The sequence below is a fragment of the Azolla caroliniana genome, unplaced genomic scaffold (assembly GCF_043228905.1).
Source record: "Azolla caroliniana isolate FFs.n. ecotype wild unplaced genomic scaffold, voAzoCaro1.0.p SCAF_556, whole genome shotgun sequence".
Classification (NCBI taxonomy): domain Eukaryota; kingdom Viridiplantae; phylum Streptophyta; class Polypodiopsida; order Salviniales; family Salviniaceae; genus Azolla; species Azolla caroliniana.
Genome location: NW_028230991.1, coordinates 1 through 16895, shown reverse-complemented (window position 1 = coordinate 16895; position 16895 = coordinate 1). Strand labels below are relative to the sequence as shown.

The window sequence follows — 16895 nt, the reverse complement described above, 5'->3', positions numbered from 1 at the left end:
GCAGGGCGCAAGTGAGAGACGCAGACGAAGAGAGCGTGTGTGGCTGCCTCGGAAGGGTTTAAGCACCCCTCCTGGTCACAGAGAGGCATTGCCTTTGACAGCTACGCTTTAATCTCTTCACCTCTCTGTTCATTGCAGCAATGTTCAACCCCAACGCCAACAATTTTGGCTTTCCTGTGCAACCACAGCAGCAGCAGCAGCAGCAACAACAACAACAGCAGCAGCCCAACCATCAACAGATGCTTCAGCGGGCAGCACAGTCGCTACAACAACAACAACAACAACAACAGCAGCAGCAGCAGCAGCAGCAGCAGCAGCAGCAGCAGTTCTACGGCAATCCCAATGCCCAGGGACAGGTAGCACAAAGCAATGCTTTCACGCAAGGTCTCACGCCGGATCAGATGCGCCAGTTCCTATCGCAGCAGTGGGCTGGCGCGGGTAATGCTGCCGCTGGCTCAGGTGCACCTCAAGCTGGCAACACGTTCAATCCGCAGCAGCAAAGCATGATGGCTGCTCAGCTTCAAATGCAGCAGCATCAGCAACAGCAACAACAGGCGAACCAGAATCCACAGCTCGCCCAGCAGCAACAGCAACAGTTGCAGGCACAAATGAACGCGCAGGCACAATTCCAGCGTCAGCAGCAGCAGGCACAGCTACAAGCAGCGGCTCAGCAACAGCAACAGCAACAGCAGGGACAGTCGGGCGGTGTTGGCGCGTTCGTGGGTGGCATCCAGAACGCGACCGTGTCGGGAGCAGCTGCCGCAGCGGCGGCTTCACAAGCTGCTGCTCTGAACCGTCAGGGCGTACAGGTCGGTCAGCAGCCAGGGGTTGCCGCTCCCTCCGCCGCACCAGGGGCGCAAGCTGTGCGACCACGACCACCGGCTGCGGCTGAAGCCATGGCTCAGCTGCCCCAATCACTGCAGAATGCCCTGCAGAAGGCGCGTCAAGGTCAGCTGAACGAAGCTCAAATCGTTGGTCTCAAGTCGGCCATTGCAAGGTGGACGGCTCTCTCGCCGCAAGAGAAGCAGCATCAGCTCCAACAACAGGCGCAGGCGTACGCAAACCATCATGCTACTCAGCAACGTCAACAGCAAGCCACTCAGCAGGGTCAGACGCAAGCATCGCCTCAGATCGGTCAACAGCAAGTACCATCGCAAGCGCAGGTACGACCACGTTCCAGCAGGCGCAGCAAGCTCAGCAACAGGCCAGCGTGCACCTGGTATGCAAAACTACTCTATGCACCAGCAGCAAACAGCGCAGTCTTCCGTCATGCAACAACAGCCGCAAGTTCAACAGCAGCAATCAGGCCAGCCTGCTGGTCAACCTATGCAACAGCAGATGAGTCCGCAGCAGCAACAGCAATGGCGAATGCCCTGCGGATGGCAGGTAGTCCGCAGGCACTCAACTTCATGCGCACCTCGGCTGCCCGAGTTGCAGAGCTGGAGGCTAAGTTGCGCACGGTAGTGCATGCTCCTGAGCGCGAAGTACTTCAACGCCAACTCAACGAGACCAAGGTCGCGCAGGCGCAGATGGCGCAACGTATCATGGCAGCACGAGCTGCTCAGCAGCAGCAGCAGCAGCAGCAACAGCAACAGCAACAAACAGCAGCAACAACAACAACAGCTGCAGCAGCAGCAAGTCAGGCCACCTGCACCTGCAACGCAAGCTGGGCCCAGTGGCAAGCCGATGCTTGCTTCCTCGCCAACGATGCGACCAGTCTCGAGGTCTAGCGCTGCGCCGCCAACGCCAGCTGCGCCCATTGCCAGCGCATCACCGCAAATCGGCAGCGCGCAAGCCGGGCCGTCAGCGCCCGTCGTACCAACGCTTAATGCAGGTCAATTTACGCGAGCCTTGACCGAGCTGCACACGAAGCGTGGACAGCCTCAATCAGCATCGGCCAGCATTGCAGGACGGCAGCTCGACATGTTCCGCTTATACACGCTTGTGCAGGGTCAGGGCGGCGGAGAAGCAGTGAAGCAACGTAACGGATGGCATCAGGTTGCAATAGCTCTGGACTTGAGTCCGAACTACGCGCAGCACGTTGCCGAGGCCTACCGCGTTTCGCTTGCGCCCTTTGAGGAGATCTGGACGCGGGCAATGCAAGCACAGCGTGCGCAAGCTCAAAACGCCGCTGCCGCTGGTCAGACGCCGCAGCAGCCTCAGCCATCGCAACAACAGCAGCAGGCTCAGCAGCAGCAGCAAGGCCAGCAACAGGTACAGGGCGCCGTGGCGCCAATTCTTGCACCGCAGCAACTTGCTCAGCTCGGCTTAACGCAGGAGCAGTTTGCAACGATCGTTCGCAACGGTCAGCTTCCGCAGCTGCGTGAACGTCAGGCTATGATGATGCGTCAGCAGCAGCAACGGCTACAGCAGCAACAGCTACAGCAGCAGCAGCAGGCTGCCCAGGCTCCCACGCAGCCTGGGCAGCAACCAGGCGCGTTTCCCTATGGTGCCCAGCCGAGTGGACAGGTCGCGCCTGGCGTGTTGCCAGCTCAGCAACAGCAGGTGCAGCAGCCTGGGCAGATGTATCCTGCGCAGAACTTTTCTCAGCCCGGCAGTATGGGCCCGCCTCAGCCTGCGCGCTTCCCACCGAATGGCTTGCAACCAGATGCGCAAGCTCAGCACGCCTCTGTGCTAGGCCAGAATGCTGCCCAGGCTCCTGCGCAGGCTCCCAACGCACAGCAAGCTGAAGGTCAGCCAGGCGAGCCTAAACGGATCAACGTCACCAAGGAGCAGCTTCTGGACGCTCGCAACAAGCTGGCTGTGATTGACCAAGAATTGACGTGCAGAGGCGTGAGTAGAACATGATGTTCCGACTGCTCGCTGGATGTCATCTCACCTCTTCCCTCCATTCACAGCTCGCCTCGACTTCAAGAGGATCTGTCTGAGCAAGAGAAGGATTCTGTGTTCTTCCAGATCACGCAGATGCACGCCATCACGGACACGCTCAATGCACTTTTGCCTGCCTTCCTGGCTATGCAGAATAACATGGCTGGTGTAAGGAGATGAAGCTCATGGCCTTCATGTTCAAGGATCAGCTCGAACTCGTGCCGCAGCGCAAATGTATCTTCTCAATGGCCGATCTGGAAAAGCTCAAAATGCAAATTCATCGCTGCATCAACTTCGTTCGAGGCTCTAATCCTGAGCTCACCGCTCACCTCATTCGCGAGCTCAACCAAGAGAAGCTTCGCGCGAGTCAGCAGTGGGGCACAGCAAGCACAGCAGGTGCAGCAGGCACAGCAAGCGCAAGTTCAGCAACAGGCACAACAAGCGGCCCAGCAACTGCAGCAGCAACAGCTTCAGCAACTCAAGCAGCAGCAGTTCCAGCAGCAGCAGCAGCAACAGGCTCACGCACAGGCTCAGATGATGGCCCAGTCCTCGAACCAGCCGCCGCAGGCTCCCATCGTGCCGTCTGACGATACGTTGGCGGCCATGCATGGATCAAGCGCGGCCTTCGAGTGGAAGATCTCAAGCCTCCACCGACGAAGCGCACCAAGGGAGCGAATGCGCAGGCAGAAACCGCTGCACAACCGGCGACTGAGAGCAGTCCCATCCTTGACTCGCCCAAGACAGCCTCGGCACAACGCCGGGTTCCACTAAGGCCGGCAAGAAGCTGCTGCTCCCAAGCCGAAACCGAAGAGGGGCAAGCAAGCTTCGACGGATGACTCTGGCAAGAGCAAGGCTCAGACGAGCCGCGACATTATGGATCAGGTTAAGCGTGAGATCGCTGAGAAGGAAGCGGAGGAGAAACGCAAGGCGGAGAATGGCGAGAGTCAAACTTCGCCCGCCAACGCAGGCACTGCTCCATCTCCTGCCACTCAGCTGCTCAATCCTGCGCAAGCGGCCGAAGTTGCTGCTGCTGAGCGTCGTCAGCGCGACCAAGAGCTGGAAAAGCGTGATCCAGCAGCCTTTGCGGAGTCTGCTGGCAAGAGGCTCTGGGGTCTGGAGGAGCTGGCGAATTGGGTATCAGTGCTGATGACTCGCAGTCGCACGCTGCAGACGGCAAGGTCCTCGAAGGACTCTTGGCCATGCTTGCCCAGGATGAGATTGTGGGCTCTAACGTCATCAACGCTGCCGCTGAGCCAGCCCAAAGTGCCGAGGAGCAGGCACGCCTCCAAGCAGAGGCCGAGGCAGCCGTCGACATTGACTTTTTCGATTTCATCGATGCATCGTATGTCGAAGACCCTCAGACTGAGCTGGCTACGTTGCTTGGTGTCCAGAAGCTGGCGTATTGACGGGCAACGATGAGGCAACTGCCGAAACGCCGGAGCTTGTTGCTAGCTCACGCCTGCCGTCTGGCGTTTCATCAGCCACGAGCTCCCTAATCTTACAGAAGGTGCCTTACTTAGCGGTGCGGGGCCAATGTCCGTAACGCCAAGCGGCGTCGACAGCAGCGACGATGGGGAGCCCAGTCCCGCGATCTCTTCATGGCCTCTATCGGTGAGGCTCGTTCCAATCAGAAGCGCAAGGCAGACGATGGTGGGACGAAGAACTGCAGCAGGCGATGCACAGCCATGGGCCATCATTTCGTAGCTTGCGCTGTAACACACGTTTATTTTCAACCATTTCGTCCCACTCGACTTCGATACAAGGCAACCTTATCGTCGTTACCCCATTTCTCACTGCCATTGCTTCATCTCATGCTCACTTTGGCCACTTCAAATTCAGTTCGATTCATCCTCAAGAAGGTTTCTCCACGCACTCACACATCCGCCGTCGCTTATCGTATTTACCCTCGGTCTCATCTTTCCTGGTCACCCGCTCCCTCAACGCGCGCAGCGGCTTCCGCGCCGTTCCTTTGCAAGATGTGTTTGCTCCTGTCTCTTGTGCTCTCGCCACGTCTCACCGAATCGACCTGTACATTAGATTCCTTACGCTCTCCACAGCTCCTGTCTTTCTGGTAACGATTTGCCTTTCGGTTTCTTTTAGATGCGTGTGTTCAGTTGGTCAAGTGACAGGCGAAGCAAACAAAGTCCGTTGACGCTGGCATATATTAAGAAGCTACAGCGTCGGCGATCATCTTGCGCCATCTTCTCTGCGTCTCGATGGCTTCGTGGAAGATCTGCGGTACGGCATGGGCTTGATGAGGGCTTGCATTGAGAGAATAAGCAAAGAAAGCTACTCACCTTGTACTTCGCATCAAAGAGCGCGCCCAACTTCGTATCGGCCTGACGGATAGACGTAAGTTCCAGGCTTGGCCATTTTCACCTGACGTCGAAGTTTTTACCTTAGCTCAGTGATCACGCTGCTAAGCTCTATCTTCATGCTCTCCAAGTATACTCACCATTAGCGTCCACAGTCTTTCGCGATTCTCGAAAGCCGAGCGTTCAGCTGATCTTGCTCTTCCAATGGCTTCCCCTCTTTGGCTGGCAATGTCTGCCGCAAAGCGTCCCAACATTGCACTTCCGATGACGACGCTCGCACTGCGCTTGCAGGTTAGCAAGACCGGTATGTTGCAAACATCCGCCATGAGTTGCATGAACATTGCATTCTTGACGTGTCCCGCCCGACATGTGAATGCGCGAATCTCATGACCCGCATCATTGAGTCTCTCAAGAATATGGCGAGTTTGCAGAGCGATGGCCTCTAAAGTCGCATGATACTTTTGCGCCAAATCTTCCTCGTAACGTCGAGAGACAGACCATCGATGAGACAGCGCATCGAGCTGTCCGCCCAAGGGCGAACGATTGCCGTGCAAGTCGGGATATAATGATTCAAATCCTTGGTTACGAAGGATGGATGAGGAACATTTGACGATTGGATAGCTGCATCAGCTGGTGAATCAAGCTCAGTAGAAAAGATCTTGACTCTTCTTTGCGGCGAGGTCCGCACGGGACAGCAGCTGTGGCGGGATGAGTGTCGATAATGTAGTCGATAAGCTGCATTCACGGAGAGAGCATAGACTCCGAGCTTTTAGGGGCACAACAGATACGTGCTACACTGACCGTAGAGCTCTGGCCACCCTCGTTCATCCACATTCCCTGCAAGTGTAGAGGGCTGATTTCAGCGTTGCATCTTACATTCCGCGATGCTCAAGGCCAAACTCACAGGGAAGACCGGATGCTTGTACGGTCCCAAACACCTTGACATTGACGCCCTCGGACTTTGCACAATGTGGACATGTGCTGTTCCTGCCACAGCAGCCAGACGATGCTTGCTATCCTCTAGTGTGGAGCGTGAATGTGCATTTTCTGGTTCGCATTCGTACCGCTCTGCGTACAGTGCCGATCCAGCCTGCGTATGCAAGTACTCTGTCTTGATACCGACTGCTCAGAGCCGACTGGAGTGCCAGCTTTTAATCCCATTTCCTTTGCTGCTTTTTCCGTGAGTCCTCCGGCTACAGGCTGACCTGCTGTCAGTACCAAGCCGCCTTTGCCTGGCACCCCGCCTAGGCGCTCCCACTTCTCATCGACTAGGCCTTGCAAGCCGATCTGCGTAAAAAAGTCACGCTGCCAACCTTCGGTACTTCCACCCACACCAGGTGGCACGTATGAGCACTTGCATACGAGACTGCAGTTCGATCGCGCTTGCGAGCCAGTGGCTCGATAGGTGAGGTAATCCGGTAGATCGTAGAAGTGAGCTTTGGCAAAGACGTCCGAGGGCAGATGCTTGGAGAGCCAGAGGATCTTGGGAATTTCCATCTCGAGCTGCGAAAAGCGTGCAAGTTGAGGTGATCGCTGTGAGCATTCGTTCGAAGTGCATTCCTGATCCGTCTCTGTTCACTACTCACCGACATTGTGCCGCCTACATAGTCCAAGACCATGTTGCCCGTCTCGTTGATGAGCTTGGCCTCCTCCTCGGCCCGATGATCTGCCCACAAGATGACGTTTCTCTGCACGCTCTCGGAAATGGTTCCATTGGATCCTGGCGTGACTTCGACGGGAGTGCCCTGTCGATCAACGACGGCAAGAGAGCACGTTGCATCGAATCCAATGCCCCGCACATCTGCTGCATCGACACCCGATGAGGCCAAGCAGTCCTTGACTGAGTGACATATCATGCTCCAAATGTCCGACGTGCTCTGCTCGAAGATCCTTGCATCGTACTTGTTTTTGGCGTTCGTATTCCATGTTTGCGTCTTGTGCGTGGATTCGGCCAAAATGGAGCCTTGAGCATCGAGGAGTGCCGCTCGAGCTGAACCCGTTCCCCTGCGCGAGCGAGGGTTAGGCGATATGTTGGCCAAGGGAGTTTGCTGCCACACTCACACGTCTACACCAATGTAGTATGCTTGATGCACTTGCGACGACGCCATGGCTGCAGTAGAACGGGAGGAAGAAGTGAGGACAGGCTGATACACAAAACCGTCGAGTGGTTGGAATTGTCGGCTCCACTCGTCGCGTGCCATCTACGCGTGCGCGTGCGCGTTCGCATTCGATGACCTTCGCTCGCAACAGTGATGGCACAGCATCACCACCACCACCACCAAGTGCGCATACATCCAGTCAACGGCCACGCTCGTCAACGCACCTCACAAGACGCATGTCGCACGCTGCCGATCGTCGGCGGGAAGCCTCGTCATCCTCCAGTACCGGTTCATCGCGAGCCACCTCCTCCACCCACGCTACATCCATCAATGGCCCTCCTCCCGTTCCAAAGTACGAGACCTTTGCATCCAGTCGCAGTGGCAAGTGGCACCCACGCAGTCGCATATGCGTACCCACTCCTCATTTCCCCAATGTCAAGCCCAAGCCTCCGCCTCCCTCCACGGTGTCAGTGCCTCCACTGCCCATTAACTCGCCTGAAAAGACCAGCAAGGATGCGGAAGTGCTCAAGCGCGAAGAGGAGGCGGAGATGCTGGCTTGGCAGAACGAACGGCCAAAGAGAAAGAGAGCGAAGCTTGAGTCAACAAACGTAGACGATCTGGACGATCTCTCTTCGTCGTTGTCAGAGGACAGCGAGGCTGGGTCTGGACGTTCCTCTAAACTTTCAAAGGCTGCGGGCGCCAAGGACAAGCCAAGGGCAAAACGAATGAGGGATCAGCATCCTGCCATCGTCGATCCATCTGCCCGACAAGACGAACGATCTCGGCAAGTGCTGTGGGCACCTCTTCATCCGGCTCCTTTGATCCGCCTAAGCGCTCAGCTGCCGCCGTCTCTGTCGTTGGACGTCGCGGCCCAGTTCTCTCGAGCCGCAAGAGCGTCGAGCGTCGATTGTCAGCCACGCCCGTTTCCACAACCAGCGGGGACAGTCCAGCCACCTGGGAGAGCGAATTGGCCGCCCTCGAATTGCGGATACAGGCCGATCTCGATGCCAAATTGAAGCAGGTGCGCGAGGATGCTGATGCTGCGCTTGACAATATGGAAAAATACTACGAAGGAAAGTTAAAGCGTCTCGAAAGCAAACTCAAGAAGGAAATCAGGAATGAGGTCGCCTACGTGCTTCATACGAAAGAGGATGAGGACGTAGAGGGGACAACCGCTGGACCCTCCAGAATCATGTAGGGTCACGGCAGAATGCATCTTTTACTTTGCAACTTTAAGAGCACCGCTAGGACGAGTTTCCCATGTAGCTTATAATAATGCGACACTCGGTCGAAGGGGTACCTTTGATGTCGGCACCGTACCAATACCCCAAATTTCCACGGCCGAGGTCACCAGGCTCCCCCGAATCTCTTGCCGTCCAATTCTCAGCGTCATCCACGACTGTGCTACCACCTCGAAATGTACCCAACATTACCCCTCGTTGTTACCAGTCTAGGCCATTCGATAGTTGTACACCAGATAATCAAATTTACAGCCAACACGCGATTAAGCCAATGACTTCATTTAAGCAGGATCTCTACTGATTCTTAGATGCTACCACCACAGCAATCAACAGCAAAAGCAGTGTGAATGCGACAAGTGAGTAGGGGCTGATGCCGCCCTGCTGTGACGTTCCTCCTTTGCGCAAAAAGTCATCAATCTTGTCAGCTACGACGCCACTTCCCGCGACGACTACGGGCACGCCCGTTCCAGGTTGCGTCGAAGCACCCGCAAAGAAGAGATTCTTGATCTTGGCATGTCTTTGAACACGTTACACTAGTCAGCATGAGGTGGTTTGCAACTAGCATTCAGAGAGCCAACTCACTGAGGCGTAGGTCTGAACCATAGTACTTGAGGAATGGTGTGCGACAATCCCAAGATGGAGCCTCTGAAGAGTGAGAAGCGCTCCTGCCAATCGTGAGGTTGCATCACCTCTTCCACTTCGATGAGACTCTCAAAGTCTGTTCGACCGAGGCGAGTGTTGATCGTATCTATCACTTGCTTTCGTGCACGCTGCGTTGTGGCAGCAAAAGCTTCGCGTGTGGCTGGAAGGTTTGGGGAACCCTTGCCTGCTAATGGCAAAGGTCCACATGGGACCAGAATGACCAGCGTGTCGCGGCCTGACGGAGCTGCCGAGGGATCGAGCCTAGAGGGAACGTTCACGTAGAATGAAGGTTCAGTAGGAAGCAACCCTTCGCGGAAGATTTGATCGAAGCTCTCCTTGTACTGCTCGGCCAAAAAGATATTGTGCCCCGTCAATTCGGGAACTTTTTGCTTGAGGCCCCAGTAGAAGCTGATCGATGAGCATGTCTGATCCAGCTTCTGCAGGCGTCGAGCGTACGAGCTTGGTGGCAGAAGGTTGTTGTACTACAGAGAGCGACAAAATTTGAGCTCTGGGACAGTCTGGGACAGACACTTTGCACGCCTTCCTCACTCACCGTCCAAACAAGGTCAGCATTGCTCACAACGACGTCCGCGTGAATTTCCTCTCCACTCTCCAGCAAGATTCCACTGGCACTGCCATCTGCAGCAGTGACAATCTTCTTGACGCTTTCGTTGAACCTGAACGTAGCGCCCTCCTCCTCTGCAATCTTCTGAAAGGCAGCTACAACAGTCTGGAAACCCCCGATGGGGTACCACACGCCCTTTGCGTACTCTGCATATTGTAGCAACGAATATGTGGCAGGTGCATCCATGGGTGACATGCCCATATACATGCTGGAGAATGTGAATGCCCTCCGAATATGATCGGAGTAGAAGAATGAGCAGGCTCTCGAGTAGAGACTGCTGTAGATGTGTAGTACCTTGGTCCTTAACAGCATGGGATAGAGGGCTGGATCGAGTAGTGCACTCAAGCTACTCCAATCCTTGGTCAGCACATGTTTGATAGACTCCTCGTAATGATCTCCTGCCTCCTTGACGAAGCCCATGAAAGAGCCGAGGGGATCAGGATTACCGGCAGGACGCTCAAACTTCTCTAGCATCTTGCCCATGGCGATGAGATCCGACGACAGCTGCAGCGACTTGCCATCGTGATAGTGCATGGTGTACGATGGAGATGCCAGTTGTAGTTTGACGTAATCTGCAATGTCCCGATCTACCGACTTGAAGGCATTTTCGAAGATTTCGGGCATGAGGTAGAGCGAGGGACCAACGTCCCAACGATGACCCTCTCGTCTCAGCAAAGAACAGCGCCCACCAACTTGGTCGTGCTGCATACGAACGGCACGATTAGCATAATGACAATTTCGATTGGGCCTGCTTGTCAGCTTACCTTTTCGACAACTGTGACCTTGTAGCCCTTGTGAGCCAGCCGCGCGGCCAAGCAGGTTCCTCCGGCTCCTGCTCCGATGATGACTACGTGCTTTGCATCTTTGCGTACCGCCGCCGTAGCCTGTTCGACTTGATGCTCTTCCGCAGACATGACTTTGTACGTGCTTATCGATGACTTGCGATGGATGAGGGTAGCAAAGCGAAGCAGCAACGCCTCGATCTGAACTTCTCCGGGCGGATGACCAACACCTGCACGTCTGATTAATTTAGCTGCAGGGTCCCAGGCTGCCCCAGAGCGTGGAGCAGCGCCGCTGACGAGAGACGTGCCGTAGTGTGCCGTTGGATGAGCATCTTCCGGACAACCCCAGCCGGCCGCGGCTAGTCTACAGCATCTTTTCTGCGCACCCACAACTTGATACATGAATCATTGATCACTCTGCTCCATCTTGTGCATCCTACTTTCAACTTGCGGTCACTCGAGCGTCGCAGGTGCCATCCGGACGTGGTCACCTTTCTCCGTCAGTTTCCGTCATACCCAATCACTCGACATACCCTCCCCCTTCTTCTTCTCCTCCTCTTCCCTTTCCCTCGATGGCTCACGTGTCGGTGCAGCGTCGCGCTCGCCACGGCTTCTACCTCAAGACATACTCGTTTTGCTATCAACAAGAGCGCCGCCAGAAGGATGTCGGCTCTCCTATTTCTCGTTCCACCTGCGCTTTACGCTGCCAGCTCTAACGTTGCTCTACGCACTCGCACGGCCCTTTCTCACGCCTCTGGACACAGCAAAGCTCATCATGCTTCCCACCATCGCCTTTGTGTGGACCACGCCTTGGGACAATGAGATTGTGCGACAGGGAGCTTGGACTTACCCGCCCTCGTGCGTACTGGCCAGAGTTGGCTACGTGCCAGTCGAGGAGTACGCCTTTGTGAGTAGACTAATGATGATGAGGTATACGCACAGCTGTGCTGACGGTCAGTTGCCGATAGTTTGTGATACAGTCATTAATTCAAACACTGCTTTCGACGCTGTTACTACGATGGGGAGCTCCATCTTCGCCCAAGCCTCATTCGCGCTGGCTCTTCCTCGTTCCCTTGCTCATCTTCGTGGTCGCAGCCCTCAATGTTCAGCCTGGAACTCATCACTACTACTCGTCAATGATCGCCTGGTGGGCTTCATTGCCGATCGCTTTGCTCTGGTGGGGCACACAAGGCGCTTGGAAGGCGACCTCGGGGCGGCAGAAGATCATCTACGCCCTGGCTTGGATGACTCCCAGTGCTACACTGTGCGCTGCCGATGTGTTTGCAATGAGGAGAGGAACCTGGCACATCACTGTGAGTCTTGCTGCAAGTTGCAAATAATCAGTGATTTGTGTCTGATACGATGGATACCTTGACAGGAAGCGACTTCGCTCGGCATCTTTCCAGTCAAAGATTTACCCATTGAAGAGGCAGCCTTCTTCCTGGTCACCAATCTAATACTTCTCTCAGCTTCCTTGGCTTTCGACACATGCGCCCTGCACCTTCGGACGCTCAGCGCTTCCAAGGCATCTCCACTGTCGCCATCCTACTTTCCCCTCAACCTCGAAACGATAGCCTCCCTCTGGCTTGCCTTTGTTGCTGCCCCAAAAGCACAGCGCAGTCAGGCTGACAAGGATGCAGCGACAGCGGAGGCCGTTCTTAAGCGTGCCAGTGCTAGCTTTGCGGGCGCAGCGAGGTTGCTGCCGTGGGACATTCGACGCAGAGCCGCAGACGATGCCATCGATGATGCTCCATTGGAGGGAGACGAGGGAAAGGAACAGCGAAGGAGGTTACAGCTGCTACATAGCTTGGTCGACAACGTCTTTGGGGATGCCGTCAGGCGATCAGGTGATGACAATGCTTCGCGAGAAAGCATCACAGGCTCTATCGCGGCTTACGCTCGAGAAGGGCAAAAATCCTCGCTAAATTCGCAGCGGTTGGAGGAGCTTAGAGCATGTGCTTCAGCTTGTATCAGCCTGCGAGAGCTGCTGCCAGTAGAGCTGTGGCATGAGCTGCTGCGAGGCTACGAGGTGGACGTTGGATTAGGTGGTAACGCCACGGGCTACGTCTTTCAGTCTGACGAGGAGCTCATTGACTATGCGCAGTGCGTAGCTGGAGTGGTAGGCGAAATGTGCGTGCGTGTGGTACTGGGACGAGCGGGTAAGCCTGTCCCCACCTCCCTCGCAGTCCCACGCGACATCAGTGCGAATCCTCCGACGAACGAGTCAGAACATCTGCTCTGGCAGGCTAGGCGGATGGGAGTGGCTCTTCAGCTCGTCAATATTGCAAGAGATGTCGTCGGCGATGCTTTGGAGCTCAAACGTTGCTATCTTGTCCTTCCACAGGCAGACTGGTGGATGGCTCACGCTCTGGCCACAGGTCATGTGCGGCTGATGGGCGAACACAAGGTCATGGCGGATAAGGATGAAGTATCCAAGCCAACTACTGCCCAACTTCGTCCTCACGTCCTAGCCCTGCTCGACCGAGCGAGGGCCCTTTACGTTGCTGCTGAACCAGCCCTTGGCGAATTGCCGTCATCACCTGCCCGAGCAGGACTGCGAGCGGCTTGTGCTGTCTATTTCAGGATTGCCACAAGTGTTCGTCAGCAAACGCCAGATCAGTGGGGCGTTGGGGCCCGCGCAAGGGTAGGCACGTGGGAGAGAGCGAGGGTGGCTGCACTAGCTGTTTACGCTGGGCCGTAAGGATAAATGGACTATGCTAACCTGCAATGCAGAGATTGGATAATGCACGTGAATTGCAGCGCCATGTAGGCAATGAGTGAGTGAGAGTGTCACGGAAGGACACGATTAGGCTAATATGAATGACGATGCGGACAGAGTATGATGACGATGTGAATGAGAGGCAGAGAGAATGTGAGCCCGGAGAAGCGTGCGGACAAGTGTGCTCTCAGAGCGGTCGGGAAATGGTGATGTGTTGAACGGGATGCCCTGGAAGTGCGTAACAATGGTGATTCGAGGTGTCTGGCCGGGTTGGCTCTAATGAAGGCCTGGCCACTTATTGGCTCTTCGCTGCCTTGTCGGAGCTCTTCTTGAGGTAAGAGCGCATGTAGAAGGAGCAGAAAAGGTAAATGAGCGGCAGTAGGTAGGCGCAATTCAAAGCGACTGCGAACGCTTGTCCTGTGGAAGAGACGCAAGGTGCACGGCCATTGGCATTGAGCGATGCAGCGATCGCTCGAGACACGGCCTGCTTGTCCAGCGACGGCGTGCCGTAGATGTTTTGAGAGCCCAGTGCAGCAGTACTGGAATTGCCAGCGGAGACAAGATCTGTGAAGGCTAGCGAGGCACTTGGCGTAGATCCGATCGATGGCAGTGTCTGGTCCGGGAAAGCATCGGGGCGGTAGGAGAGGACGAGGTAAGAGGCAGCCACGAACCAGCCAAAGAAGAGCTGAGAGATCTGCATCGTAGTGAGAGTCTGCTTGAGCGCCTTTGGCACTCTAATCTTGAGCGAGGTGACTGCATAGAAGGTGTACATGGCAGCATGGACAATTCTGCAGACGTGAGGGGCACGTCAGCGGCAGCGCAACGCAACTCGCGATACCGTTCAAGCTGCCACTCACGAGTTCCATTGAGCGAAAATCCAAATCGGAGAAGCAGAGTAGCGAACTCCGGACCACATCGTCCACATAGCACCAGCGTGGTGGTAGGATTGAAGGTTGGAGACATGCTTGCCCTTGAGCGCAAGAATGAGCGAGTCTACGATCTCGTACAGCTTGCTCATGTAAAACAGCCAGGTGATAGTGCCAAAGGGAGCTGCGAATGAAGTTGCAGCAGTCTCATGCGTTGGGATCGTGCAGTAAGCAGCAAGCACTCCCTCCAAGCCACCGGCTGCACTGCCTTTGGCAAAGTAGCTGCTGAGATGGCGCATTGTAGAGACGGCCTGCAAGTGGCGTAGTGTCAGCAGTAGAAGCGCAGTCAGTGGCCGCAAGGCAACTTACAGTCCATGCCGAGTATACAGCCAGCCCAACGTTGTGCGCTAGAACCGCTTGTGTGAGCCAGGTGTCCTTGATGCGATCACGGGGTGCTTCCTTGTTGCGAGTAGCGTTGGCCGTCTTGACACAAACGAGATAGCCGACGCTCACAGCTGCAACGAAGAGTGGGTGGAGCGAAGCCCTCCAGACGCCTTCTGACAGACCGAGTCCCTCGGGAACGTTGGGGTATGGGTGCTCCGAAAGCAAAGTCCAGAGCGAGGCTCTTGGTGGGTCGAGCGGATAAGCCATAGTAGGTGATGATACGGTTGTTGCTGCGAGTGCAAGTGTTGGCGTGTCGCGTTTTGGAGACGTCGAGACGGTAAAAATTGTGGCAAAGCGTTACAGAGGACAGCGTTCGTATGACAGCGGTGAATCGTGACCTTTATGTACTCCTCAAGGGGCACCTGGAACATTGACACTACATACAGTGGCGGTGACGGTGGGTACTGTGGCGGTCGGCTTGTCTATCTGTCTCAGGCTGATTAGCCACATTCGTGCCACCGAGCGACTCAGCTGCAGTACCGGATCTCCCACCTTCGAACCTTGGTACCTCAACTTGCTGTTCAACGTCTTGCGTGGAGAAACGAACTACCGCGCGCAAAGTCCTGCGATGGAGGGGACATTCGTCGCTGTCCAGCGCAACTTTTTTTTTTGGCGCGCTCCTCAAGTTGGATTGGCAAGTTTTGGCGTACAGCGCCGAGCGCCGAGCGGTAACTTTGTGCATCCGCCCGCTACGTACAACCTACAACGAGACGCCAGAGGTTTCGGGCATCCCCAAAGATCTGCGATGCAATGCACCGTACCTGCGATAGAGTTTTCTGACGCCTGTAACTCCTCGGACATGAGCCTCGACCGCCCACGACCCATGATGGTTCGGGCATCTTCAGGCCCGGCGGTGGCAGGGGTCACAGAACACAGACCTCTCTAACGCGTCTCATCGACATCCTCATCATCTGCATTGCCACTTTGTCAGTCGAAATTGAGACCCCCTACATCGACCCTAGTAGAGTGGAATTGACGACGATGTACTATTGAACAGCATGCCTGGTGGGTCTCACTTCTCAGTCGCTCAAGGTCTGATTTCTGATGTTTGTGTCCGCCCAACATGAATTCCGCGATCCGGGCCGCGCGCCGAACGAAGGAACAGAAATACATGGCCGATGCTCCAGCGCTCAAGAACTGCTCAAGACACGCCGCTGCGGTGCCGCTCCGGCACTAGCCTCAAAAGTCAACAAACATTGAACATTCCCCCCCTTCGAACAATTGAACCCGACTGGCTCTCATTCTTCTGGCCCCTATAGGGAGCCCCACACACCTTCGAAAGTAGAGCCGTCTGGTTGGCGTAGGTTGGCGTTGAACAGATCTGAAGACGCTCCAAGACACAGTGACTAGATACACAGGGCGAAAACGACTAAAGTTTTGATTTGAGACTGGATTTGAGGCCGCAGCTAAAGAGGTTGCAATCTGATGCAATGTGGGAAGTATGCGGGTCCCGCGCGCTTTGATACCCAGCTATACCCAGGTTGATGCTGAGCCATGGAGCAGGGTCAGGGTCACACGTCAAGCGTCACGCAAAACGGAATGTTGGGCAAATGGACTCGCAGAATAGATGCAGGACCTTACATCGATGGGTTTGGGTTAAATCGAGGTCCCACGCCTTTCTAACGTTTTGAGATATCCGCGCGCCTTTTGCATGTACAGGCTACAGTGACCTCTCGCACTGTAATAGTGTGCGGTCGCTTCATGAATAGGAGCCGGGGGAGCTAAGCGACCTGGGCGTTCTTCATCTGAGTGTGTCAGTGGTGTGCCAGTCGCGTTTCTTTCTGATTCGTTCTACTGCAGTTTGGAGCGGTACAGGACAACAGAAGCCAGTGACCAAGGGGAGGCTTTCAGAGCAAGACTGTTCAGTCCACGATGAGCCTGTTGCATGCCATGCTGCCTTCGGCGAGGAGCGCATTCTCAGAGCTTGAGTACATACTGCTTCAGCAGTCGCTCTAACCTACATACTTGTTGGGGTCGGTAAGCTACCTCGGCGAACAATATGATGAATGAAGTCAGCTACCAAGGCCAAGAGCGCCAGGAGATGGAGCAAGTCCGTTCGAGGGTCCCATCACTCCGTGGAGCGGCCGGAGATGCGTGGCTCCCCGCCTTCCCCGCCCTGAACGGAGTCACCGCTTTTGGAACTTGCGGCCTCACATGCTCACAACACCATCAGAAGGATTTTCGAATCTGCTTCAACAGTACGGCAAACTGACATTGCAGAGGTGGCGTCCTGGCAGCTGGTTGAAGGAGCGTTTGCCACCGTGACAAGGGCATCAGGAGTTCAGGAGTTCAGGTGGCATCGTCGGACGCCGGGCCGGAAGGCAGCCTGTAAG

General features: G+C 55.5%; 3 protein-coding genes across 3 annotated transcripts; 1 reads left to right on the top strand and 2 right to left on the bottom strand.

The window, feature by feature from the left end:
- Nucleotides 1–8778: 8778 nt before the first annotated feature.
- LOC147847969 (phytoene desaturase-like) lies at nucleotides 8779–10935 on the bottom strand. The gene is made up of 4 exons (XM_087338714.1): nucleotides 10516–10935; nucleotides 9680–10453; nucleotides 9067–9608; nucleotides 8779–9001 (listed from the first exon to the last, which is right to left on the bottom strand). Exons 1-4 carry the CDS (start codon nucleotides 10933–10935, stop codon nucleotides 8779–8781), a joined length of 1959 nt encoding a protein of 652 aa, XP_087194840.1.
- A 616-nt stretch (nucleotides 10936–11551) lies between these two features.
- On the top strand, nucleotides 11552–13234 carry LOC147847968 (bifunctional lycopene cyclase/phytoene synthase-like). Its single transcript, XM_087338713.1, has 2 exons — nucleotides 11552–11797; nucleotides 11912–13234. The coding sequence occupies exons 1-2, from the start codon at nucleotides 11552–11554 to the stop codon at nucleotides 13232–13234; spliced, it is 1569 nt and encodes a 522-aa protein (XP_087194839.1).
- Nucleotides 13235–13547: 313 nt separating this feature from the next.
- Nucleotides 13548–14024, bottom strand: LOC147847967 (uncharacterized). The gene has a single exon (XM_087338712.1). The coding sequence runs from the start codon at nucleotides 14022–14024 to the stop codon at nucleotides 13548–13550; it is 477 nt and encodes a 158-aa protein (XP_087194838.1).
- Nucleotides 14025–16895: the final 2871 nt, after the last annotated feature.